This window comes from Nothobranchius furzeri, chromosome 7 (genome assembly GCF_043380555.1).
Source record: "Nothobranchius furzeri strain GRZ-AD chromosome 7, NfurGRZ-RIMD1, whole genome shotgun sequence".
Classification (NCBI taxonomy): Eukaryota; Metazoa; Chordata; class Actinopteri; order Cyprinodontiformes; family Nothobranchiidae; genus Nothobranchius; species Nothobranchius furzeri.
Genome location: NC_091747.1, coordinates 67,939,234 through 67,965,721, shown reverse-complemented (window position 1 = coordinate 67,965,721; position 26,488 = coordinate 67,939,234). Strand labels below are relative to the sequence as shown.

Sequence of the window (26,488 nt, the reverse complement as noted above, 5' to 3'; positions counted from 1 at the left end):
GAATGAGGTGGCTGCGTGCAAGATGACCTTCTGGTTTACTGAACACACATTAGGATTATCAACAATAATTAATAATATACCCAAAGCATAATAAGCCATTTCAGTAATAAAAATACATTATACTGAATCGAGATTATTTATGATGGTTGTAATAACAGAAATAAAGTCAAGAGTTTATTAAAATTATTATTTAAAATTATTATTGTGAAACTTGGAAGTGTCTATCTTGGGACGGAACAGCAGCAGATAAAGATGGTTTCAGCAGACATTGCGGCTCCTGGTGGGCTAATCTGTGGGCAAGGTTACAGAACGACCCAGCTTGACCCAGCTGGGAAAATGTGACCTTTGTCACAAATTAGAGGCCATTCATGACGCTACATTAGCAACAACATTTAACAATATTTTAGACACAGGCCTGGAGGCTCAGGGTGTCGGGGTGGCCGGCCCCGTGTGGGGATCTGGGCGGATCCTTGGGGGTCGGGTCCTGACATGTATGCTGCTGGGAAGAAGGCAGGAACATGCAGCAGTGCCTGGCCCGGGTTCAGGGGCCTCGGGTAGACCGTGGCTCCTCTGCTGTCCCATCACAGGGAAGGGGGAGGTCCAGGAGGGGGAGGACCCAACCTTACCTGGGTGTCCTATGTCTTATATATTCTGGAAGTTGTGCAAATGCAGGGATGGGCATTGATATTCTGCTGAGGTGGGGCTGGGTTGGTGCCCTGTCTAATTGCACCAGTCTGTCTTGGTGTTCCACAGGTTCTGGACTAAATTATTTTTGTTTCAATCTCTATGTTCTTCTGCTTTAACATAATCAGAAATCACAATAGCAGATTCTGTTGTTATGTGGGCAACTCCCAGTTCTTATGTTTTCTAATTTTAGCATTGCTAAATGCTACATCTAAATCAAATTTTAAAATGTAAAGGTTACATTTTAATCTGGATAATAAAATCTCCCAACCAACAGACTTACTTAATTTTGTATGAGAAAGCCATCTAGTGTAAATTGTAAATGATAAATATTCTCTTTTAGAAAATGCAGTAAGTACATGTAAATCTGAGAAATGTCTGCTACAGCTTTTGTGTCAATTATAAAGTAGCTGAGTAGTAAAACCAGCCATCTGTTTCTCTGGCGCTGAAACGGCACTAATTTGCTTCTTATTTAATGTTCAGCAGTCAGCCTGTGTCTCTTTGAAGTACAACCTCCCAGGCATAATATGTTCACTGCTTTATTCCAGAGCATATTTCCATTTTATTCTGAAATTGTCAATTTCTAGAATTGCAATAAAGTTTTGGATAATGCAAAAAACATTCCGGGCGAGTGCCGCTTAAACCACAGAAGAAGTAGAAGAAGAAGAAGAAGAAGAAGAAGACCGTCATGGCCGCAGACAAATAACACCTTGGTTGTAATGGAGTTCGTGGACTAAATCCATCAGAACGAGGGAACAACTTCAGGTAGAGTAAGTTTTATTAGTGAGCGTTAATGAAGTCGCGTGGGCTGGCAGGCTCCGACCCGTCAGGGCCAAGAGCGGCTCCATGTTTCAGTACTTCTTGTGACGTGTTAGCATGAAGCTCAGCTACCATGGTTGATCCTTGGAGTTATTGACGGACTGACTACCTTATTCAGGCAGACTGAGTCTTTTTTTGTGTTTTTATCTGACATCGTTTAGCTTTTCCTTTTATTCAAAGCATATACTAGTAGTTGGGATTATCCTACACCTGTTAGCTTAGCTTCAGTCTGCAGGGATCAGCTAGCAGGCTAAGAACGAAGCAAAAGTTGGTTTCCATTTGTAGTTCTGATTAAAAAGAGCAATTCCGACTACTCTTACTCTCCACGAGCATCTTAAATCTGATCTAATTATAAAACTACAAAGTTTATACTCTTTAAACCTGGAATAGATTATTCTACACTAGTAGCAGAATCCTCAAACAGTTTATGTATGAAACTTTCATTTGTTTTTTCAAAACTTGCTAGATAAAAATTACAAGGTCCTTCACAATCATAACAAAAATAATTAATAGCCAGATAAGATTAAAAGATAAAAACTAAAAAAGAAAGGAGCTAAAAAAGAAAAACACAGAACTGACATAAACCTCACCATGAAGAGAAGCTAGTGAGGAAGGAGGATACATGGGTGGTCACACCAAAGCCTGAACAGGCGAGGCTTCAGCTGCTTTTTAAAGGAGACCACTGAGTCCACCGATCTCAGGCTCAGGGGGAGAGCAGCAGATGATCTGTCACCTTTGGTCTTTAGCCTGGTGCTGCACAACCAGTAGGCTTTGATCACTGGACCTCAGGGACCTGCTGGGGGTGTAGGGACTGAGAAGATCACCAATGTAAGATGTTTTGGATCATGTAATTCTAACATTACTAAAAAATGGATATTACAACTCGAGTTTAGGGCTTCTTGTTTAGGACTTAAAGTTATTAAATATGCTTATATTAGAGCAGTGTGTTGCATTACTACATCAAATGTATGGCTATAGTATATTATAGTAATATATGTGGTCTAAATGTGTTCTACAGTGTGTTAGGACTGTTGGGGTTATTAGGAGCGAACAATTAGTAAGCTTCAACTTACTTTTGGATTCTTCAATAAATTCTGTAAATATGGGAATATTTACTGATTTATTAATTAATTAAGATATTCTTAGATATACGGGGCACCATTCCCCTTTTTCCGGGGAAAAATTGAATCCAAAACTCTTATCAGTCTTTCTTGAAGTTCGTAGAATCCTTGGAGCAGAGACTTCTCTTCGACACAACAAAGCTACTGGACACAAAAATCTGAATTTTATAACATTTAATTAACAATTTGTCAAATGAATAAACAGTGGCATAAATGAATAATAACCATGTGATATAATAAAAGGATGTATATTCAAAATAATGTTCAAGGTGTTTTGTGTGTATGTAGGATGTATGAATGGGGTCCTTTGTTCTCACAAAGGAGTAGTGTGTGTGCGTGTGTATGGATTCAAAATGGAGTCTTGAATACAAGATGGCTGACTCCTTTGTCTGGCTAAAGTGTGGGTGGCAACTTGCACTTTAACTTCCAAAGCACTTAGAATCAGTAGTAACTTAACCTTAAAATCACTCAAAACATTTCAAAAGATCATGAAACAACACAAAAGATTAATCACGAATAATATCTTTTAGTTTAACCACGTGGCCAAGCAGAAAACATTTAAAGATACCAAACAATGATCAATAAGCAGTTTATTCTTTCAAAATGACCCGACTGACGTGTTTGGGACGAAAGAGGAAAGCACGAAGCTACTTTTAAGCAATAGACGCGGTTTATTGCTTATTCGAGACTATAGAGGAAACGGGAGAAGGAAAGAATGAGAGAAAGAGATGAGTTTCTGATCACCAGAACAGTGAAGCGTCCCTCACTGTTTTGATTTGACGGTTCTCCGTGTTTCTCCGCAGCTTTCAGCGTCATCCGCCGGTTTGATGCTTTCTCCGTTGTTTGGCTCCACGAGTGTTTCTCCACGGCTGGACACAAAGAAAACGAAGTTCCTTTTGGGCTGAGTTTGACAACTTACAGCGTTTCTGAGAGCTGGATGGAGTTGTTGTTTCCCTCCGCAGTTCTGTGTCCTCAAACATCAGCTGGAGGGGAGCAGAAACGAGCAGATCTGATGGGCTTGCAGTTTAGTTTCCAGCAGTTCCGTGGCTCAACTTGGCACTTAGAGCTTCCGCGTGCTCAAAGAAGTCGGAGCGTTCGACAAGCGTGTCCTCACCGCCAGGTATCCTGGGCAAAAGAACGAGGTTTCTTTGTCTCTGCTGAAGATTTATGGTCTTAGTTCGCGGGAAAAGTCCACGGCTTCCCGCACATGCGCAGAACGTGTTTCTGGTACTAGGCGGTGACGTCATCACAATGCTTCCGTGTGCAAAGCATCATGGGAAATGAAGTTTCTTGGCGCTGATGTGATTATTTGCTTTTCAGAGCAATTTAAGCACAGTCATTTTGGAGAAAATCACTGCATAGTAATTTCCTCATGAGGTCAGACCCTCAACATTCCCCCTTTTGGTTTCGGGGATCGCGCCCAAAGCTCGATCGTCGGAAGCACAGATGGGTTTGTTCCTCATGAACGTAGGTCGACTTGATTGTCGGAAGCACAGGTGGGTTTGTCCCTTAGGACGTTGGTCTCCTTGGACGCCTTTGTCTTTGGTCTTGGCTTGGATCCTGGCGCCTTTGGTATTTGTCTTGGATCCTGGCGCCTTTGGTCTTTGTCTTGGATCCTGGTCAGGCACAAAACAAAAGAGGATAGGAAATGGGATAGTCCCCAACGCGCATAACGAGAAGAAGCCACTCACGCAGGTGGTACGCAATGATGATGTCGTCCATGCGAGAGGTAGTAGTGTAGAAGGAGGAAGGTCGGTGGGCGGTTAACTCCACGAGGGGACACAAAGGCATCTCACCGCCGGCCATACAGTTCAGTTTATGGAGCACGCGGTGATGTACGAGGTCCATAGTTCGCAAACGCGCATTGACCTATGTGGTCCCAAGATTCCTAAGATTCCCCCCTTTTTGGTCCAAAGGGTGGATCAGGACAGTCTTTGGGCTAAAACAAGGACCATAAAACTAAGAGGTACTACAATGTGCTGGTGCGTCAGACAGAGTCATTGACAGACTGAGCTGGGCCGGCACATAACCACTAGTTAATATGTGACCAAGTACGAAACAAAAATACAGAAAACCCAAAAAAAAAACAACATATAACACCCAAGAAAATTCATAGCAACCTTGAGGTCTCATAAAATACATTCTTAGGTCATACATTCAGTGTGTAGCTTATAAAGAATGTGTCATAATGCAACACTCAGATAAAAAATGTGAGGTAGACTAAAGTGAGAACTACTCTTAGGGTTACAGAATAACAAAGAAAATGTTGCTCACCCCCTTTAGACAGGTGTGGTACATTCGCGCTTGGAGTCTACCCGAACGCGGTCACGAGGCACACCGTAGGTGAGCAAGTGCATCTTATCTTGGAGTTTATTAACACGCCTGTAGGCGGAATAAGCAATCACGGCCGTGATGAGCCATTCCATCCCCAGGGCGACCAATGTGCAGATTAAAGTCGTATAATCTGTGTCAATGTAGCGTCTTGGGCGTCAAAGTAAGTTCACGCGGGTTTTGTGTGAACTTAACAAAGTTGGTTCCTTCAATCAGTAATTGTTGGTCAATTTCTAAATCGAAGGCAAAGTTATAACCCAGGAAAGCGTCCATGATCTCAAACTCTGAGTCATGCTGTTCGAGGTTGAGGTGATGGAGTGTCAGGTTTCTAGTTCAAAGTGGAAATGCCTACCGTCCTTTCAAATACCAATGTGCAGCATCGACCTAAACTTATAGATGTGAGGTGTCACAATTATGGGAACGTTTAACAGGAAACCGAGTCCTAATTTTTTTCCAACGTGAATGGGAATTGCACTGCCTAGGCTGTACGCTAGGTGGATTTATGAAAGGTGCACAGTAGAGGGGTAAGTACGGGGAAATACGACTTTCAACCAAGCTGTCAGCGTGGAACTTACTTCCCTGAGCAGGTCCTGCATCAAATCTCTCACCACTCGTGTGTACACAATATCCTGATGTATGGTTTCAGACAAAGTCTTGATTGCACGTAGAGATTCATTAATCAGAGCAGAATGTAGGTTGACAGTTACAAGAGTACCCTGTAAGGTTTTAGTAAGTACTTCCTGTTAGCGTTCTAGGAGGAGTTTCTCTTGGTTAGTGAAAATGACGGCGGGGGGGGGCTTGGTTCTTTGTCGGTTAGTACATGTTAGTGGGTTAAACGTGCACTTCCCCCCTTTTCCATTTCCATGCATAGAACTATGTCGAGACTACGTCTACCTCCTGCGGGGAGTCTGGTCTCTGTACCCGCGGGGATGGTTTGACGTAGGGTTTGATTTGGTTTGCATGCACCCATTTGTAGACAGGCTCCTGTCTCGCTTTGGTGATGCGTAACCTGTATGCAACTGGAGAGAGTTTTGCCACGATCTCAAATGGTCCTGACCAGCAGGGCAGGAACTTCTTAGGTTTGCGTGCCGGTTGGGCGAACCGAAAGTAGAATACTTTGTCACCCACCTCGTATTCGCGGCTGGTTGTCTTTTGGTCGTAGTAGGCTTTAGCGCCTTCTACGTTGGTCTCCAGTTTCTTCTGAGCGTGCGCGAACGTAGCTCTGAGGTGTGTTTTCAAGTCTGCCACATACTGATGAGCGGTATAGGCAGTGGCAACACTGACATCCTCTGGGTGATACAGGAGGTGCAGTGGTAGAGTCATCAGTCTGCCGGTCATCATCTCAAAGGGCGTAACCCCAGTGGATCGCTGTGGAGTGGACCGTATGGCCATCAGGACCAGAGGGAGCTTGACGTCCCAGTCCTTCCCAGTGGAGCAGACGTACTTTTTGAGCATAGAGACGACCGTGCGGTTCATCCGTTCGACCTGTCCGGATGACTGTGGGTGATAGGGAAGGTGGAATCTCACTTCCACTCCCAGAAGTTCAAACAGGGACGTCATTACACTGGATGTGAAATGAGTTCCTCGGTCAGAGTCAATGCAGAGTGGAAGTCCCCATCGACTGAAAACGTGGTTAATCAGCAGTACAGCGGTTGTGACGGCTGTATCGTTTGGCGCTGGAAGGCACTCAACCCACTTTGTGAAACTGCAAGTTACAGTTAGCATATATTTGTTTCCTCTTGCCGATTTGGGAACCGGTCCAACCCAGTCGATCTGCAGGTGGGACCAAGGGAAGGTTATTCCCCTGCGTTGCAGTGGTGCTCTAGCAAGCGGCTGGGAGGGTTGAAACTGGGCACAGATGAGGCAGCCTTGGACATAGCTGTGTACGTCCTTGGACATCGACGGCCAATATGCTACTTCTGTCAGTGACGCGAGGGTAGCTTTTGCTCCGCGGTGACCTCCAACCGGAGTGTCGTGGGCGTAGGCAAGCATCACTCCTCTGTGGTCGAGTGGAACAACCCAGCGCGGCGGGCTGTGATCGTCACGCATGTAAACTAACAAATCGTTTTGTAGTTTCAGGTGCGTGAGTTGACGATGCAGGTTTACCAAATCTTGGCTTGCACCAATAGGTGGTGATGGTTGTTTAGACATCGGGCCCTTTTGGAGAAGCTCGCGGATGAGCTTCAGGTCAGGATCTTGTTCCTGCATGGTGACTAAGTCCGCGTCCTGTGGTTGTCTGCCTAGAAACACGGGTACCTCAACGGTCCGAGGTTCGTCTGCCTGTTTAGCATGGCGACGAGTAATCGCGCAGACCTTGTGAACGGCCTTGGGTGGAAGCCACTCGTCTTTGAATTCCCAGCAGGTTCCCTGGTCAGCACCGAGCTTAGCAAGGCGGTCAGCTTCGTCATTACCATCTTTCTCTGGACCTAGGGTCCTGGAGTGACCTTTGACCTTTTTCCAGTAGACCATTATGCCTTTCTCAGTGGTGAGCAGATCACACGCTAGGAATAACTCCGAGTGTTTCACGTCTCTGTTCCTGGCGTTTTTCATGTGGTTCTCCTTCCACATGGGGAAGTGAGAGATGAAGCTGTGTCTAGCGTAGTTTGAATCAGAGCAAAGGACGATTTGAGTGATGTCCAAGGCTGCCGCCTGCTGGAGGGTTATCAACACTGCAGCAATTTCGGCGTACTGACTAGACTTTTGGCCCAACCGGTAGTGATTTGGTTGCTTAGTGTCACAGTCCACCCAAACGACTCCAACCCCGGCACGGAGCTGGCCTTCGTGAAGGTAGGCGCATCCGTCAGTGTAAACTTTCGGAAGCCCTTGGCAAACATTCTCATCAAAGTAGCGATGATTGGATGCGGTTGGGTAGACTGCGGCAGGTGTGTCCAGGGGGCCCATGACGGAGTCAGAGTCACAGTGCTGGCAGCCTGCTAGCCCTTGTCCTAGCGCTAGCTTGGTGTTCTGACCATACTTGACCTCAATGTTGTATCCTTGGAGCACCATCATCCACGTCGCAATGCGGCTGTTTGACACTCTTCCTTCGCGCAGACGCTGGCTGTTTAGGAAGGTGACGGGCTGATGACACGTTTCAATGATCACTTTCTGTCCACCGATGTAACTACGAAAGTGTTCGACGGCCCAGACTGTAGAGAGGAGAGCTCTCTCGCAGTCTGAGAACTGGAGTTCCACCTTGCTCAGAGGCTTGCTGGCGTATGCCACAACTCTCATGTCCTGATCGTGTTTCTGCTTCAAAGCAGCGCTCAGGCAGTGAGAGGAGAAAGTAGCCTCTATGTAGAACTCTTTATCCTTGTCTGGGTAAGCCAGACAGGGTGCGGACGCCAACTTCTGTTTTAGGAACTGGAAGGAGAGTTCTCGGGGTCTGTACCACACGAAAGGTGTGTCGTTCTGAAGCAGCTCAGTGAGGGGCCTCGCTATTTCAGCGTACTCCTCAATGAACTGCCTGGAGTAGTTGCAGACTCCGAGGAAGCTCCTGAGTTCGGTCAGATTAGCTGGGGCTTTGATGTCCTGAATGGCTCTAATGCGTCCCGCTTGGGGCTCGACTCCATTAGGGCCAACCAGCAGTCCAACATACTCCACTTTGGTTCGACACCACTGTCCCTTGAGAATCGCCAATTTAGCTCCGGCGTCAGCGAGCTGTTGCAGCACGTGACGGAGTTCGGCCAGGTGCTCCTCGAAGGTTCGACTCCTCATCAAGATGTCATCGACATATATGAGGTTCCCTCTGGAAGCAGCATCTGACATGGCTTTGTGGAGGAAGATGTTGAACTCGGCAGGTGAGTTAGAGTAGCCAAAGGGGCAGCGAATCCAAGTATATTGGCGATTTCCAAAGGAGAAAGCCAGCTTATACTGGTCCGCCGGCTCAGCCTTCATGGTCCAGAAGCCGTTGGCTACGTCAACCGTAGAGAAGAAACGAGCATCTCTGACTCTGGCTAGCTCCTGATCTAAATGGATCATAGGCCACCTGGAGAGAGGTACTTGTTTGTTCAGTGCACGATAGTCTATGGTGAGACGCCATTTCCCAGTCGGTTTCAGAACCGGCCAGATGGGAGAGTTGTAAGTGGAGTTACACTCTCTGATGATGTTTTTCTCCTTCAGCTGATCGAGGATCTCCTGGATCGACTCATAAGCAGCGAGGGGAATCTTGTACTGACGTACAAAAGTAGGAGGGGCATTCGGGTTCGTTGGAATGCGAACCGTATGCAGGTTTGTGAGTCCACAGTCCAGGGAGTCCCTGGATAAGATGGACTGAAACTCATAGAACAGGCTTCTAAGCGCTGCTCTCTGCTCCTCTGACTCCAGCGCATCCGCTTTGTCAAGCTGCTGGCTGACTTCGGCCTCGAAGCCGTCATAAGGTTCAGAGGAGGAGGGTCTCTGGTGTTCCGGGCTTTCAACCGGTGACTCAGAGGGTTGAGTATTTATTGCAAAAACCGTTAGACACTGACCGCCGTCAGTATCTAAGGTTGCACTGCAAATGGGTTCCTCAGGAAGGGCTTCATGCCGCTTGATGGTAATCATTTGTGAAGGGAAAGTACTGAATGTGTCTGCACCAACCTGTCTGTCGTTCAAGAACAACGGAAGTTGTCCGATCACGGGGACTGAAAGTTCGAAGTCATGGAATGAGCTATCTATCAGCATGCCCAAGGGCTTTCCTGCCGGCAGGTGGATAGGACTCTGGGTCGGATTTTCGACCAACAAGTACGCAGAACGAGTGTTCAGCTCCAAGAGTGGCGTGCCACAGACGGCTAAGTTGAGCTCCAAGAAGTGTGGTGATGGCTGGAAGAAGGCCTGTGTGCCTGGCAGCTTCTGATGCTTCATCAGAGTCAGACGAACAGGCGCTCCTTTGACCAGTGGGGGCAGAACCGTGCTGGCCTCAACCACTGCACGGCAGGCCTGTGGAATGGTCTGTCCGGACAGCAAGTGTTCACGGCCTTCTGAGCGAGGCTCAGAGGAAGGTGTGGCCCGGGCCCAAAGGACTTGATTGCAAGTGTCCAGCTGGGCACCTAGTCGAACCAGCAGATCTGCTCCAATGAGTGCAGGTGGATCAAGCTGTGGTATGATGCTGAATGTATGTGTGAGCTGTCTTGCTCCAAGTTGGATAGTCAGAGAGCAGACCTCTGGCGCTTTCAGGAGCCTCTGCGGCCAAGTAGGTGACAAGAGCCGATGGCTACGTGTCACACTGACCAGAAGGGGGTCCTTCTGACGCAGGTGTTCAAACGTCTGCTGGCTGATGGCTGACTTTTCAGACCAAAGAGCAAGGCGAGCATCTGAGATGTGGGTGCAGTTGATGGTAAGACCACCAACTATGTGTGGTGCATATGGCTGCAGGCTGACGTTCTTCAGCGAGCAGAGAAAAGATGAATGTGTGCGGAACGGAGTTCCAGGAGCGGTTTCATGCCTTTGCAGGCGGACATCGTCTGTGGGAGCTGTAGGGAGGGGCATGACCTTGGAACAAGGGTTTTGCGGCTCACTTAGGCTGACTTCAAGAATGGAGGATGGTCGGCTGCTATCCGGGTTCCAGGGCTTAGGTGTTTCCACCTGAGCCCAAAGTTGACCCTTCTGGCAGTCGATGAGGGGAGCTAGACGTTCAAGCAGGTCCTGACCAATGAGAAGTGGTTCAGTGTCTAGCTGGCAGACATAAAACGGGTGAACCAGAGTCATGTCTTGGAAGGTGATGTCCAGCCACGCCCGGTGAGTGATACACTCCCGGGTCTGGGTGTAGCTGGTGATTTTCAGGTCACAAGGTTCAACCTGGACTGGTTTCCCGAGCGACCGCATGGTGTCAGACACGCGATGGAACAATGTGGAGCACATCAGGGTGATTTCTGAGCCGGTATCCAGCAGAGCATCAACTTGTATGCATCCACCTAGATTGGTGCTACAGTACAAACGGCGAGCATGATCATGGTTTGTTAAGTCACCAAGGAACTTCAGAAATTTAGTATCAGGTTTCTCTGGGGGGTAGATTTCAGGAGACTCCTGTGATCTACCAGTAGTGTTCCCCCAGCTGATCAGGTAGGTCCTGGCCACGCTGGGAGGTTGAGCCACGCCTAGTCATGCGGACGTTGGCTCTGGGTCTGGCTTCTTAGAAGCGGACTTTGGTGCAGGGGTCTCATCTGCAGATCTCAGCTGTTCCTTCTGTTTAGCTAGGAACTGCTGAAGCATCTCCTGGAGGTCGTCTTTGGTCAAGTACTCACCTGCGGACTTGTGTTCGGGACCTACCTGTGGGCGGCGCTCCTTAAACCTTCCACTGTTCCGACCAGCTTGCCGTTGGTTTTGGTTGGGCCACTTCCTGTCTGATTGTCCAGACCTAGGCAGCCAATCAGCACCCCCCTTCCCCTGTTGAGGAGATTGGGACTGCTCTCGCGGTTTAGCAGGTCTAGGTTTAGCAGATTTTGGCTTAGTGGGTGGAGCTTCTGTGCCTTCAAGCTCCAAACGCGGCTCGGCGTCGGGAGCTAGGTGCATGACGCGGTGATGTGCGTCAGGCTTTTGGGGCTTTCCGCCGGCTTCCCAAGCCTGTTGAGCGTATCTCCTAATCTCCTGAGTTGTCAGTTTTTTCATCCGACAATACATTGAGACTTCGGATCGAACACACTCGTGCAGGTTGTGAATGAACAGGGATCTGAAGGCAGGGTCTTCCTCGAGCCCAGGGCCGTTTCGACCTTGGAAATAAGCACTTTTGAGTCGGCGATAATACTCTCTGGGGGGTTCGTTCCTCCCGTGTTTGATGGAGAAGGCCCCCATTGTAGCTGACGCAGAGTCTGCATACGTGGCGTATTCATCTCTCAACGCTCGGCAGAGCGAGGAGTACCGATCTCGAATGTCAGGTGGTAGAGTTTCCATGAAACCGTGCACCGTTCTAGATGTGGTTTTCCAAATTAGCTTGAGCTTTTCCCTTGAAGAGGGTGCTGGAAGATCAAGCAGACAACGTTCTATCTCCCTGAGATAATCGTCGACGTTGGATTCATTGGTGTTAGGATCAAAGCGTTCTATGTCTTTAGCTAGCGATTCAATTTGACGTACACGGAGCCCTGACTCACGGTACGGCGCGTCATCCTCTGACTCTGACCCACGGTCTGTCTCAGAAGGCGCTGGATATCGCTGGTGTGCTCTGGGCTCCCAATGTTGACTCCTGGGGCCCAAATCGGGGTTCGGCATGTTGTGGCGGGCTGCTGGCACGTCACGTGGGTGTCTTGGGAGGTCCTCCTCCCGGGGCACGTCTGCGTAGTGCAGCCTGCGTCTTTCAACTGGGGCTTCTGCGTAATACGCTCTGTCCGGGTACGGACTGGCGTATGATGCTTGGTCATGCAGCTGGTTATCGGCATGCCGAATACCGGAGTAGCTAGGATGGGTGGATGGTTGAGGTGCAGCTTGGGGTGCATAACCCCAATCGGCACCTTGCACCCTTCGTGGACTGGGGGAGCGGTCTAAATAGAGGTGCCGCTCAGCTGGTCGACTTCTCACTGATTGAGAAGGCCGTGAAGATGAGGGTCCAACCTGGGATTCGAGGGTGAACTGCTCTCGGCCCCTAGGTGGTCCTGAATGCCCTATAGTGTGTGTAGGGAACGGGGCCGAAGGTTGGAACAGATGAGCTTCATCTCTCCCCTGCGGCGTGCGTCCGTCCAGAGAGTCCCACACCACATACTGTTGATTATCGTATGGAGACGTATCAGGAGGTAGCCTACCTTTACGGCGGGACGGCGGTCCCTCGCTACCTTGGGTGGAGGAAACCAATTGGTCTTTGGCGATCGTCCTGGGCGGACCCTGGTTGGCTTTGCCGGCTTGCTTTCGTACCGGTGTGGGAGAGCACTCTGGCTCAGCCTCAGAGTCACGGTGTTCCCCCCCTTCCCACTGTCTGTTGTCATCAGCAGAAGGGGGCGGGGTCTCCTCCCCATCTTCCCCAGAATCGGTGCTGGTGTTGTCTTCCTCGATCAGCCTTCCATTTCGCTGTTTTTCAGCTAGCATACTCTGGAGGTTCATGATCTTCTGACCACGTTGGAGTCCTCTCTGATAGAGGATCAGGGCTAACTTAGCTAAGTGAACCTGGATTGGTTTTGTACCATCCGGGTTTTCTATTTGATCAATTACAGCTTCTAGCTCGTCGCTACGCTGTTCTTCAGTGAAATCCCTAGAAGGGTAGTCGGGTTCTCGAGCAACCGCGACCAGTTTGGACAATATTTGTCCAGAAAGTAGGCCAGGTTCATAGTCGTGGGCCGCAGCGCCACCTGGTTGCTGGGAGTTGGTCAGTTCACTACTCTGTCCCTCCATTTTAACAACCGAACCAAAAATAGCCTAGTAGAGCTTCTGCAGATAGCTCAAGCTGCACCTTTTGGGCAGCAACTGCTAGCTTTGTAGCAGAAAAACACTAAATTAACCTTTGTGCGCACAGGTTTTAGCGTTTTAAGATTGCACGGAATGCCGTGACTGACGCTTAAAATACTATTCCTTTCAGTATTTTAGCAAAAGCTGGTGCGTTGCCGTAGCAACGTCTTACAACACTTGCAGTGTTAAATATGCTAGTTATTCCTTCAGAATATTAGCAAACAGGGTGTTATCAGTCTTTGAGTGAAGGTTTCAGTTAGTTATAATAGCCACTGTGAGTTAAAGTCGCTAAATTAGCAGTTAATTTTAGCCTAAAAGGGTTAGTCAGAATTACTTACACGCTGCACCTTTAATGAGGAACTGAATTTTAACCTAAAAGGTTAGCCAGAATTAATTACACGTTGCACCTTTAAGGAAAAACTGAATTTTAACCTAAAAGGTTAGCCAGAATTAATTACACGTTGCACCTTTAAGGAAAAGCTGAATTTTAACCTAAAAGGTTAACCAGAATTAATTTACACGTTGCACCTTTAAAGAAGCACTGAGTTACTGGTGAGAGTTCGATGCAGCTTCCTGCTCAGCGAAATCAGCACCACTCTGTTGCTGGTTCAAGGCTGAACAACGGATTATTTTTAATTCAAGCTCTTTGGATTTATTTGTTTGTTTGTGCCGGATAGAAATCTCTGTGTATCCAAGCCTCACACGGGCTGCACCAATAAAATGTTGGGGTTATTAGGAGCGAACAATTAGTAAGCTTCAACTTACTTTTGGATTCTTCAATAAATTCTGTAAATATGGGAATATTTACTGATTTATTAATTAATTAAGATATTCTTAGATATACGGGGCACCATTCCCCTTTTTCCGGGGAAAAATTGAATCCAAAACTCTTATCAGTCTTTCTTGAAGTTCGTAGAATCCTTGGAGCAGAGACTTCTCTTCGACACAACAAAGCTACTGGACACAAAAATCTGAATTTTATAACATTTAATTAACAATTTGTCAAATGAATAAACAGTGGCATAAATGAATAATAACCATGTGATATAATAAAAGGATGTATATTCAAAATAATGTTCAAGGTGTTTTGTGTGTATGTAGGATGTATGAATGGGGTCCTTTGTTCTCACAAAGGAGTAGTGTGTGTGCGTGTGTATGGATTCAAAATGGAGTCTTGAATACAAGATGGCTGACTCCTTTGTCTGGCTAAAGTGTGGGTGGCAACTTGCACTTTAACTTCCAAAGCACTTAGAATCAGTAGTAACTTAACCTTAAAATCACTCAAAACATTTCAAAAGATCATGAAACAACACAAAAGATTAATCACGAATAATATCTTTTAGTTTAACCACGTGGCCAAGCAGAAAACATTTAAAGATACCAAACAATGATCAATAAGCAGTTTATTCTTTCAAAATGACCCGACTGACGTGTTTGGGACGAAAGAGGAAAGCACGAAGCTACTTTTAAGCAATAGACGCGGTTTATTGCTTATTCGAGACTATAGAGGAAACGGGAGAAGGAAAGAATGAGAGAAAGAGATGAGTTTCTGATCACCAGAACAGTGAAGCGTCCCTCACTGTTTTGATTTGACGGTTCTCCGTGTTTCTCCGCAGCTTTCAGCGTCATCCGCCGGTTTGATGCTTTCTCCGTTGTTTGGCTCCACGAGTGTTTCTCCACGGCTGGACACAAAGAAAACGAAGTTCCTTTTGGGCTGAGTTTGACAACTTACAGCGTTTCTGAGAGCTGGATGGAGTTGTTGTTTCCCTCCGCAGTTCTGTGTCCTCAAACATCAGCTGGAGGGGAGCAGAAACGAGCAGATCTGATGGGCTTGCAGTTTAGTTTCCAGCAGTTCCGTGGCTCAACTTGGCACTTAGAGCTTCCGCGTGCTCAAAGAAGTCGGAGCGTTCGACAAGCGTGTCCTCACCGCCAGGTATCCTGGGCAAAAGAACGAGGTTTCTTTGTCTCTGCTGAAGATTTATGGTCTTAGTTCGCGGGAAAAGTCCACGGCTTCCCGCACATGCGCAGAACGTGTTTCTGGTACTAGGCGGTGACGTCATCACAATGCTTCCGTGTGCAAAGCATCATGGGAAATGAAGTTTCTTGGCGCTGATGTGATTATTTGCTTTTCAGAGCAATTTAAGCACAGTCATTTTGGAGAAAATCACTGCATAGTAATTTCCTCATGAGGTCAGACCCTCAACAGGACTGTCGTGTTCCTGTAATGTAGAACAGTCACGGGTGTTTGTCTTCCTACAAATGCCCAGAAAAATATAAATAGGCTACTTTGTGAAGGAGTTAGGACATAATATATAATATTATTCAATAATTACCACAAATCGCCAGGGGAAATGTGATTATATTAAATGTTTGTGATTTGTCCCACCGTACGCCATTCAAACTGACTTACGGTGTTACAAAACAAGAAATACAAGTACGAATTGAGAATTACAAGTTAGAAAACTAAAGTTACAAGTAACAAATCCAAAGTTACATGTGATGAAACATGTTCGAAGTTACAAAACTTGGTACAAGTTACGCTGAATATTGTCCCAATCCTAGCTCCATAGAAAATCCTGACAGATCTACGTCACACTGTCACTTAACATTCATGGACTCACCCATCTTTACTCACAACGGGGAAGGCTGTTGTTGGTTTAGCGTTCAGGAAACAGCAGAGAACATCTCACCTAGCAAAAGCTAACCGTTAGCATTAGCAACTCCACCACACAGCAGAACTCCTCCAGGCGTGTGTTATTTGTGGAGATAAAACGCCGACGTTGCAGATCTTTACTAGAGTGAATTTTTCTAAGCAAAATGTCTGAAAAGGAACGAGAGATGTTTTTAAGGCGTTCAAAGCCTTTCATGCCTTTTATCAATAATTCATAGAATGTGTGTGTGTGATTATATGTTAATAGAGATGTGATATCAGTTCATGTAAAATAATTGTGATAATCATGAAACCGTGACTATTTCTCAGACTCTAATCGTACCACCAACATTTATAATCGTTGCAACTCTAGTTGCAGTGTTGGTATTGTAGCTTAAGGACTGGACCAACTGCATAAATAACTGGCTTTCTGTTGGAGTTTAGAATAATTGAGTTCAGGTTTTAACAGTCTAGATCAGGACTTTCAATTCTTGGCCAAGTTTTACTGGTTTCTCTGGTCCAACACACTAGATTCAGTGGTTTTATCACCTGTGCAGCAGATCATCAGGCTCTGCAGAAGCCTGTTGATCACCTGCTGATTGAACTCTGGTGTGTTGAAGCAGGTTAAAACTAACTGGATACCGGCCCTCCAGGCCCGGAATGGAATATCCCTGATCTAGAGGTTGTTTTGGACCCAGTGCTGATGAAAAATGCTAACTTCAGCTTCATCAGTCTAAGTAGTTCTTCGTTCGGCTCAGACGAAGCTGCTAAATCAACACGTTAAGCAGGAATGTTTGTTGGATCTCTGTTTTTCATAGTGTCTTATTTGTGAAACTGATTTATGCGCTTTATTCACCAACTCGTCCATCAGTGGTCTACAGCTACTGGAAGCACAACACTGAAGATGAAGAGCAAAGAAAAGCAGAGACACAAGCTGATGGTCTATGAGAAGACATCAGCGGTGAGCAGCAGCGATGAAGACTCTCACACGGAGGACCTGGCTCTGCTCGCCAGGAGAGAAGAGGCTAGCTTACAGACAAGTGAGCTCCACCACAGAGGAAAGGAGTACGAAGGCAGTGATGAAGAGGAGGAGGGTGAAGAGGCATCAGATGATGATGACTCTACTGATGTAGAAGAAGAGGGTAAAGGCAGTGAATCGTCTGGGGAGAACGAGACTGAAGAGGATGATGATGATGTTGGTGGTAGCAGTGGGACCCAAACTAAAGAAGAAATCAGAACAGGTGATGATGCTCCTGGTGTAATTATTACTTCCTGTGCCTGAAGATCTGTTTATGAATGGAAAACTTGATTCAGTGTGTTAAACAAAATTAGATTCAGTGTCTGGGGGGGTTCAAACGATGAAAACAAAATGAAGGACAAGGATGGGGGGTGAAGAGACTCGGTTCCACTCGGCTCAAAAGCACAAGAGGAGCCTGAGCTGCTGGGGAGGTTGGCTGGTGGCTAACCTAACAGCTGCTGCTCAGCCTCCTGTAAGCGCTGCTGCCTGTACTGGTCTCTGAATCAGAAGGGTTTGATTTCCGTTTCACAACATAAGGAACTCGCTAACTGCTGCAAAAACAAAGAATAAGAGATGAGCAGACCAAGGACTGTTGAATCATAAACCGCTGCGATTGTAGCCAGGCGTCGTGGCTCTTTACATCAGCTCATGCTCCACGGTCGGAGATCAGCAAGACATCTGCTACATGCTAACCTTAAGCTAACGGAGTTTTTCTGTGCGTTTTGAGCAAGAAAAACGCGGTAGAGTGACTCCAAAGTGAAGGCGCCTCCGGTCTCAGACATGAAAATCCCTCACCTTTAGACCAAATGTGCTGCTTTGAATTCAAAACGCCTCGCCTACGTGATGTGTGCAGATCCGGGGGAGGGGGTTACAGCAAGGCCGGGTTTTACAGTTTAACCAGTTTCAATATTATCCACTGGGGGAAAAATTCATGAAGATTTTTAAGACGCCACCAACAGTAGAAAATAAATAAATGTATAAATCCATCATAACCGGTGAGGCTTGAGCCGCTCGAGCGCGTCTCGTCTGTGTAGACCTCCAGACGGCTCATCCCCGCTTGTATGATCCAAGCCTAAACGGAGTAAGCCCGGCAGGCTGGATCAGACTTGGGTCGATTAATAATTTGACCATGATGAGTCGCACTAGGACAGCAGAGAGCGGAGACAAGGACGCACCTCCAATGAAACTTAGTGGAAGCGTCATCTTTCATCCATGGTGGTAAAGAAACGCTAAAATGTAGGCTATGTTGTCTCCGCCGAGCTGGTTTTGGGCTTTAAGTCTGTCAGGTCAGGGAGGACGTGTGTTTCTTAAAGTCCACAACAACGACTTCCACTGTCTTCTGGGTGTTCAGCACCAGGTTGTTGTGGCTGCACCAGGACACCAGCCGTTCCACCTCCATTCTGTAGGCAGACTCATCCCTGTCAGAGATGAGTCTGACGGTGGTGTCATCTGCAAACTCGATAAGCTTGACAGACTCGTGGTTGGAGGTGTAGCTGTTGGTGTACAGGGAGAAGAGCAGAGGGGAGAGGACACAGCCCTGAGTGGAACCGGTGCTGATGGTCAGAGACTTTTTCCCCAGCCTCACTTGTTGCTCCCTGTCTGTCAGGAAGTCAGTGATCCACCTGCAGATGGGGTCAGGTACGTTTATCTCGGACCGTTTGTCTTGGAGGAGGTCTGGGAGGATTGTGTTGAAGGAGGGGCTGAAGTCCACGCACAGGATCCTGGCGGAGGAACTCAGGGAGTCCAGATGCTGCAGGATGAAGTGTAGAGCCATGCTAATGGCATCATCTACAGACCTGATGGCTCTGTAGGCAAACTGCAGAGGGTCCAGGAGAGGGGCTGTGAGGGTCTTGAGGTGGGGGAGAACCTGGGCCCTCATTTATCAACTGTACTTACGGACAGATCTGTGTGTATTTTGTGCGTAGGCACTAATTTACACATTGTGTGGTATTTACCCATTTGTACCTGTGCATGAAAATGTTCCTAAATATGAGAACAGCTCTGACCGTGCGTAGGAACAGCATCTAGTGGTAGAACAGGGGAACGGGGGGTGGGGGTGGGGGTGGGGTCCCTCACATGCTGAGGATGTAGCATGACCAAATATGGTTAATTAAGGGCGCACTGTTTCCCATCTGGGCTGTTTGGTTGTGGTTTTAGTCGTGTTTGGAGAATGTGGACAGTTGTAGATGTTTGGGACGCGAAAAAGCAGAGGCCCTCAATTGGGGGGTGTTAGGGTTAAACAGGTTAATTCAACTTAATGATTTTATAGACACTCATAATGTCCTAGAGAAATTTCTGTCTGGTGTTAGGGTGAACCACCGCTCCAAAGAAAAAATCCGCAAAGTCGTGAATCCAAGATAAACGAACCGCGAAGTAGCGAGGGATCACTGTAGCTGCAGCCGTGCTCGGGGAACACAAACCATCACTGACACTTGGGACATGAAACTCCAAAGGCCCCCAAATGGGAGGTGCCAGGGCCCAAAGAAAAAAGCAGGGGCCTCACCACCGCCCGTTTAAAAGCGGCAGGAAAGACCCCGTCTGAAGGGAATAGTTCATCATAGTTAAAACCTCATCTCTAAAAGAATCATAGAAGTGTTTTAAAGACCTTGTGGGAATAAGGTCCAGGACACGTGTGGTGGGCCTCACTGAGCTTCAACCAGGACAAAACTGTCCAGCGTTTCCTCAGGTAGACATCAGGTTGTCATCTGTCTACCGCACCAGGAGAGAGGCAGAGGACACCCTGGACACACATTCGCTTACACCAAAGGACAAATTAGAGTCTCTGGTTAATCTAACGTGTGTTGTTGGTCCGTGGTAGGAAACTGGAAAAAACCCACTCGTGCATGAGAACAGGCTAACTCCATGTAGAAAACCTGCAGCTGGGAATCAAACTGCCGATTTTTATGCTGCAAGGCAACAATGCTTCCAACTGCTCCACCATGCAGCCCTTAACTAGGTGTAAGGTGTGTGTGTGTGTGTGTGTTTGTATGGGTCCCTGTGAGGGACCTGTTGGGGTGTAGCTTCGCCTCTGCTGGAGCTCCCCGAGGTCGTGAACAGGTGAAGGCTGCAGGATGTTGTTGGTCTGACGGTGGGAGCGTTCTAAAGCGGTCAGCTGTATTAGATTATTTACTAGAGTCTAACAACAATAAACAAATGTAATCCACTGCTTCATGCTGCGTCCTTGTCCTTGTCCAGAGCTGTCCCACATGTCCTTTGAGGACATCATTATGCTGCAGAATAAAGTGGGAACCAAAGTTTACAATGAGGTCGCTTACGGCAGCAGAAGGAGTGCAGACGTCAGCAAGAAGAAACGACTGAACAAGAACCGGTGAGATCCAGTAACCTTCATGGAAACAAGTCTGCGGTTCTGGTTTCATTGTGCTTCTGGTTTCAGGCCCGTAGAGATCTCAGCCAAGAAACCAGCACCTTTCATCCGCCAAGTTGTTCCCAGTAGAAAACCAGTAAGTGAGAGGCGGCCGTGCTGCATTTGCCTCTACTCGTCTAATCCGTATCGCCAGTTTTAAACCCCGTGTGGGATTTGTGTCGTAGATGAGGAGAGATCCTCGGTTTGACGATCTGTCAGGGGAGTACAAACCAGAAATCTTTGAGAAGACGTACAGGTTCATTAGTGACATCAAGCTGAGGGAGAAGGAGGTGAGTCAAAGGAAAACAAACCCTAAGCCTCTGCTCTGAGGCCACAGATGCACAACCTTAGAGGCTAAAAACACATGTTTGTGCAGATCATCCAGAAGAAGTTGAAGAAAACGAAGAGAGACGGTGAGAAGAGGAAGGAGCTGCAGTTCCTGCTGAAGAGACTGGTGAGGATCACCATGACGTCATCTTTTCTAGCCAGGTTTCTGTCCCACGTGAGTGTAGGGAGAAGCTCGCTGGTCACACCAGCATGGTCCAGGTGGGTCCTTCAGTGGCTTGGTCCAACCTAGACACACACCCCTGCTCCACGTCCGCCCACGTTCACATCTTACCTGTAGCACCAGTTTTCTGAGGATCCTGAGACCCACGTCTCAGAGTTCGGTGAGCTTTCACACCACACGAGGGCTTGATTTGATGAAACCAACTCTGGTGACAGGCTTTGTTGAGACTTGTCCCAGCTCCTCCCACTTCTGTGGCACAGTCCGTGTTACCAAAGCAGTTTATCTCTGTTTTCATTCCTTTGCTGCACATTTCTCAGGTTTCAATGATGGTTGACATGGAGCGCTCTGGAGGTCTTCCCAGAGAAACGGTGTCGTCTCCATCAGGCACACGTTTGACTCTTCATCGAAGGCTCTCATCATGTCCCCCCGGTTCATGCTGCAGCTGTAGGCGTAGACCCACAGTCTGCAGCGCTGTCGGCTTGCTAGGAAGCCCTAAATAAAAGGTGTTTCTCAGTGCCAAGGAACCTCGCCTCGATGTCTTGGCCCCGCCCCGGTTGCCTAGGAGATACGTCATCGGGAGCCACCAAGACGTGTTCCAATGTTCATGTTCTAGCGAGGCGTGTGTTCTCCGTTTGTTAGCCGTTTAGCTAGCTGAGCGAGGATGCACGGGAGGTGTCTTGTAGCCTAGCCTTGGTCAAAAATTACCCAGAATACACCGCGGTATTTTCAAAAGGACGGCGGATCAGAAGCCGGCAGCTACTTCGGGGACAATTTTCAAGTTTAAAAGTAAGTCAGCTAATTTAAAATGTTTTTTAGATCCAAGGAATTTAGCTATGGTTGGTTAGTTGCTTAGTAGTTGCAGCTTCTGTGGCTAGCGGGTAACTCGCTTATATATTTAATTTAATAAACACACATGAATTATGATCGTTATATATTTATATTGAAACGAATGCGTATAAAAACATAGCGTTATCTCCCGTGTCGTGTGGCGTTGCGTGACCGCCGTGGAAGCCGCGGCCATGTGATGCAAGTCTGTTCCATTTAATCGTTTTCTGTGACCAAGGAAGGACCGTGTCCTCGTAAGCAAGGCGCCTCGACGTTGAGAAACACCCCCAGAGTCTCCTCCATCTACAGATGGGTATCATTCTGATTCCAGCCCTAGTGATGTTGAGCCTCGCAGACCTGCAGCTGGTCTCTGTGTGGTCCACCCTGTAGTTCACCTCAGTTCCCACCGGGCCGTTTTTAACCCTAACCCTCACTTTGTGCAGGAGAACCAGGAGCGAGCAAGACTGAGTCAAGAACAGCAGAGAGAGAGAGAGTTGCAGTTCAAGAGGCAGCAGAGGGAGCAGACGCATCACGGAGATCATCCGTTCTTCCTCAAGAAATGTGAGAACAACTTCAGTCTGAACGTCTGTAGCAGAGGCCGACCGATACGGGCTTGTTTGAAGAATTCTGTTGCAGATATCTAAAGCCATTCATTAAGGCTGATGCACACGTTTTAGCAGCACATTGACTGAGACAACTGAACACTCGCTGTGTGCAGTATAAACGAAACAAGTCAGTAAATCTTTTAATATTTATTGAACTTCAAATATAAAACAAACTCAAAACATTAACAACGTGCAAACAGTTTCAGAACAATAGAAAATAGAACAGACTCAAGTTTTTTCTTAAGTGTTTAAAATAAAGAAAATCAAACGTACCCGGAGTAATGGTGCTGGCCGAGGAAGAGTCCTCAAGTAAACCAAAACCCACAAAGTAAAGCACAGTACCGCGTTGTAGTAAAAACATCCAAACTATACATAAAAACAGCACCAACTTAAAGGGATGGTTCACTCGGAAGGAAAATTGTGCGTCGTTTTACGCTGGAACCTTGTTTATGCTAAGCTAAAGCTAAACTTCCTGCTTCCAGATCAGAATGACTGAGCTTGTTAGCTGAAATCCTTTTTCTGGGAAATCTAACAGACAACATTTTACGTCTGAGTAGATTATTCCATTAGGTGTAAACAATGAAAAAGGTGACTGATTATTTATTTATTTTTTAATCAACCTTTAAAAAATTCCAGCCGATGGCCAATAAAGAAAAGATGTACAGTCAGGTCCATAAATATTGGGACATGGACACAATGCTAACATTTTTGGCTCTATACACCACATTGGATATCAAATGAAACGAACAAGATGTGCTTTAACTGCAGACTGTCAGCTTTTATTTGAGGGTATTTACATCCAAATCAGGTGAACGGTGTAGGAATTACAACAGTTTCATATGTGCCTCCCACTTGTTAGGGGACCAAAAGTAATGGGACAGAATATGAACCATAAATAAAACTTATACTTTTCAATACTTGGTTGCAAATCCTTTGCAGTCAATTACAGCCTGAAGTCTGGAACACACAGACATCACCAGATGTTGGGTTTCATCCCTGGTGATGCTCTGCCAGGCCTCTACTGCAACAGTCTTCAGTTCCTGCTTGTTCCTGGGGCCTTTTCCCTTCAGTTGTGTCTTCAGCAAGTGAAATGCATGCTCAGTCGGATTCAGGTCAGGTGATTGACTTGGTCAACAGTCCACTTATTTCCCTTCAAAAGGGTTGCTTTTGCAGTATGCTTCGGGTCATTGTCCATCTGCACTGTAAAGCGCCGCCCAATGAGTTCTGAGGCATTTGGCTGAATATGAGCAGATAATATCGCCCGAAACGCTTCAGAATCCATCGTGCTGCTTTTGTCAGCAGTCACATCATCAATAAATACAAGAGAACCAGTTCCACTGGCAGCCATACATGCCCACACCATGACACTTCCAGCACCATGCTTCACTGAGGAGGTGGTATGCTTAGGATCATGAGCAGTTCCTTTCCGTCTCCATTCTCGTCTCTTCCCATCACTCTGGTACAAGTTGGTCTTGGTCTCATCTGTCTGTAGGATGTTGTTCCAGAACTGTGAAGGCTTTTTTAGACGTTTGGCAAACTCTAATCTGGCCTTCCTGTTTTTGGGCTCACCATCTTGTGGTGAACCCTCTGTATTCACTAGAGGCGCTGAAAAAAATCGATTCAAGTCTGAATCGGGATTCTTATTTATAAAGATTCAGAATCGATTCACAAAGGTTCAGAATGAGTTCCAAGAACTCAAATATTTGGCACGTTGCAGGTTTGAGATGCACTTTTTTGATCTTTGTTAGGGGAGTCAGTACTCCGATTACTTTTGTGGTCCCATAAATTGAGATGATTTATGTTTGAATCTGCTGATAAGAGGGCACTTGAATGTAATTTTTTCCATACTCAGAAATTTGAGATATTCTCATATTTATTTTCTAAGTTGATAAATGAGTACTCAGGATTACTCATGTAACTTGTTTCTACACATACTCAAAGTATTTGACCGTATTACTTTCAAAGCTACTGTTAGGTAATTACAGATTTGTTATATTTTACAAGGTAAGCAAAAATAAATGTTGCCTTTTGGTAAAAAGGTTGTTTCTGTTTACAGTTTAGAATCACTTTAGTTTACAGTGTAAATTAGCTTCTTTGGAGCATGACCAGTTTGAAGTCTACTAAAAATGTCCCATAGCTTTAACTACCTTGTACAACAAAGTAGTTCATCCTGGAGCTCACACTCTTTGTTAATACTGATTGTGAATCGATTCAAATAGAGAATCGGTTCTGAATCGAATCGGCACCCCAAGAATCAGAATCGAATCAAATTGTGAGTTGCCCTAACCCCCAAATTCCACTACCTCCGCTCCGCTCCGACACGAACGCTGGAGCAAAATCGGTCCCGTTGTAGTCAGTCAGAGCAATTCCACTACTGCGGCCGTGCTCCGGCAGTGCGGCGCCGTGCGCCGCCCTCTGTTCCGGCGTCTGGCAAAAATAGAATCGATCCAATTTTTGCCGGACGCCGGAGCACCTCCGCAGTAAATGGACATAAATCACAACCGCCCAACAGGAAAAGGAGCAAGCACAACTTCCGTTATTTCACAATAAATCGATAAACAAAAGGCGTTTTTTGTTTCTTATGCACAGGTTTAACAACTTTTAACAACTATCAATGGCGGCTGAAGTTTAAATGCACAAAAGTAAGCCATAAATACAGTTTCTACTATCAAAGTAGTCCACTTTGTTGATCCAAACACTGCTGATCTCTCAACACAAATGATGGGCAGATTAAACAGCTCATGTCGATGCTTCTCCCACACAACGGGTGTTTGGATCTAACTTCCGCGTTTATTGCTCGGACTGTATCGCAAGATCTCGAAAATCCCGTGCATGCCTGTTTGCCCACCTCAGGTCTCCGCACCGGAGCGGAGCCGTTGTAGAGCGGGTACCAGTAAAAATTGAGTTCGGAAGCGAGCGGCTGCGGAAGGCGGGGGCGGAGCGGAGCGGAAGTAGTGGAATTTGGGGGTAAGACTCACATCCCTAGTATTCACACTGGTGGAGTCTTCTCTTGGTTGTTGACTTTGACACAGACATACCTACCTCCTGGAGAGTGTTCTAGATCTGGCCAACTGTTGTGAAGGTGTTTTCTTCAGCAGGGAAAGGATTCGTCGGTCATCCACCACAGTTGTTTTCTGTGGTCTTCCGGGTCTTTTGGTGTTGCTGAGCTCACCGGTGCGTTCCTTCTTTTTGAGGATGTTCCAAACTGTTGTTTTGGCCACGCCTACTGTTTTTGCTATCCCTGATAGGTTTCTTTAGTTTTTTCAGCCTAATGATGGCTTGCTTCACTGATAGTGACAGCTCTTCGGATCTCATCTTGACAGCAACAGATTCCAAATGCATGTAGCACACTTGAAATGAACTCTGGACCTTTAATCTGCTCATTGTAATTGGGATAATGAGGGAATAACTCACACACCTGGCCATGGAACAGCTGAGAAGCCAATTGTCCCATTACTTTTGGTCCCTTAACAAGTGGGAGGCACATATGAAACTGTTGTAATTCCTACACCGTTCACCTGATTTGGATGTAAATACCCTCAAATAAAAGCTGACCGTCTGCAGTTAAAGCACATCTTGTTCGTTTCATTTGATATCCGTTGTGGTGGTGTATGGATCCGAAAATGTTAGCATTGTGTCCATGTCCCAATACTTATGGACCTGACTGTAATACATCGGCCGGCCTCTACGCTTTAGTGCAGTTGGTCCTGCAGTAAAGCTTCAGCTGGAACGTTGCACCCCAGCCTGGTTATTATGGCACAACATGAGTAAATAACGCTCGGCAACAAGAACGGATGGATGGGAAAGTTGGCCCAAAATGGCTTCGATTCTATTAATGAAAGAATAAAACGAGGCATTTTTATTCTGATTGTTTTTCTTGTCACAGCTGATAAGAAGAAGCTGCAGCTGGCAGAAAAATACCTCGATTTGAAAAAGAGCGGGAAACTGGAGAACTTCCTGAGTAAGAAGAGGAAGAGGAACGCTGCGAAGGACCGCCGGAAGCTGCCCAGCCATAAGACTTCCTGAGACATCCAGTTATTTAAGGTCATGAGGAAAAAGACTGACCCGGTTCTGCTGAAGAACCCAGGTGGAACGTGACTTGTGAAGCTCAGAGGATCAGTCGGGTCACCGTCCTTCCTCTTCAGCTGGACTCTGACCTGAGAAAGCCTTCACACATTCATATTTGTTTATTTGAAATAAAATAAAAAGTTTTAATTTTC

The 26,488-nt window shown here is 46.6% G+C and overlaps 1 protein-coding gene across 1 annotated transcript; it reads left to right on the top strand.

The window, feature by feature from the left end:
• Positions 1 to 1,297: 1,297 nt before the first annotated feature.
• Positions 1,298 to 26,488, top strand: rrp36 (ribosomal RNA processing 36). The gene is made up of 8 exons (XM_015954494.3): positions 1,298 to 1,449; positions 16,820 to 17,189; positions 20,162 to 20,294; positions 20,361 to 20,427; positions 20,516 to 20,620; positions 20,707 to 20,784; positions 22,107 to 22,224; positions 26,155 to 26,488. The coding sequence occupies exons 2-8, from the start codon at positions 16,853 to 16,855 to the stop codon at positions 26,292 to 26,294; spliced, it is 978 nt and encodes a 325-aa protein (XP_015809980.3). The 5' UTR covers positions 1,298 to 1,449; positions 16,820 to 16,852; the 3' UTR covers positions 26,295 to 26,488.

Coding starts and splice junctions, on each gene's coding strand:
- rrp36 (XM_015954494.3), top strand. CDS start 16,853: ATGAAGAGCAAAGAAAAGCAGAGACACAAGCTGATGGTCTATGAGAAG. Junction 20,621..20,706: donor TCAAGCTGAGGGAGAAGGAG/GTGAGTCAAAGG, acceptor ATGTTTGTGCAG/ATCATCCAGAAGAAGTTGAA. Junction 20,785..22,106: donor AGTTCCTGCTGAAGAGACTG/GTGAGGATCACC, acceptor CACTTTGTGCAG/GAGAACCAGGAGCGAGCAAG.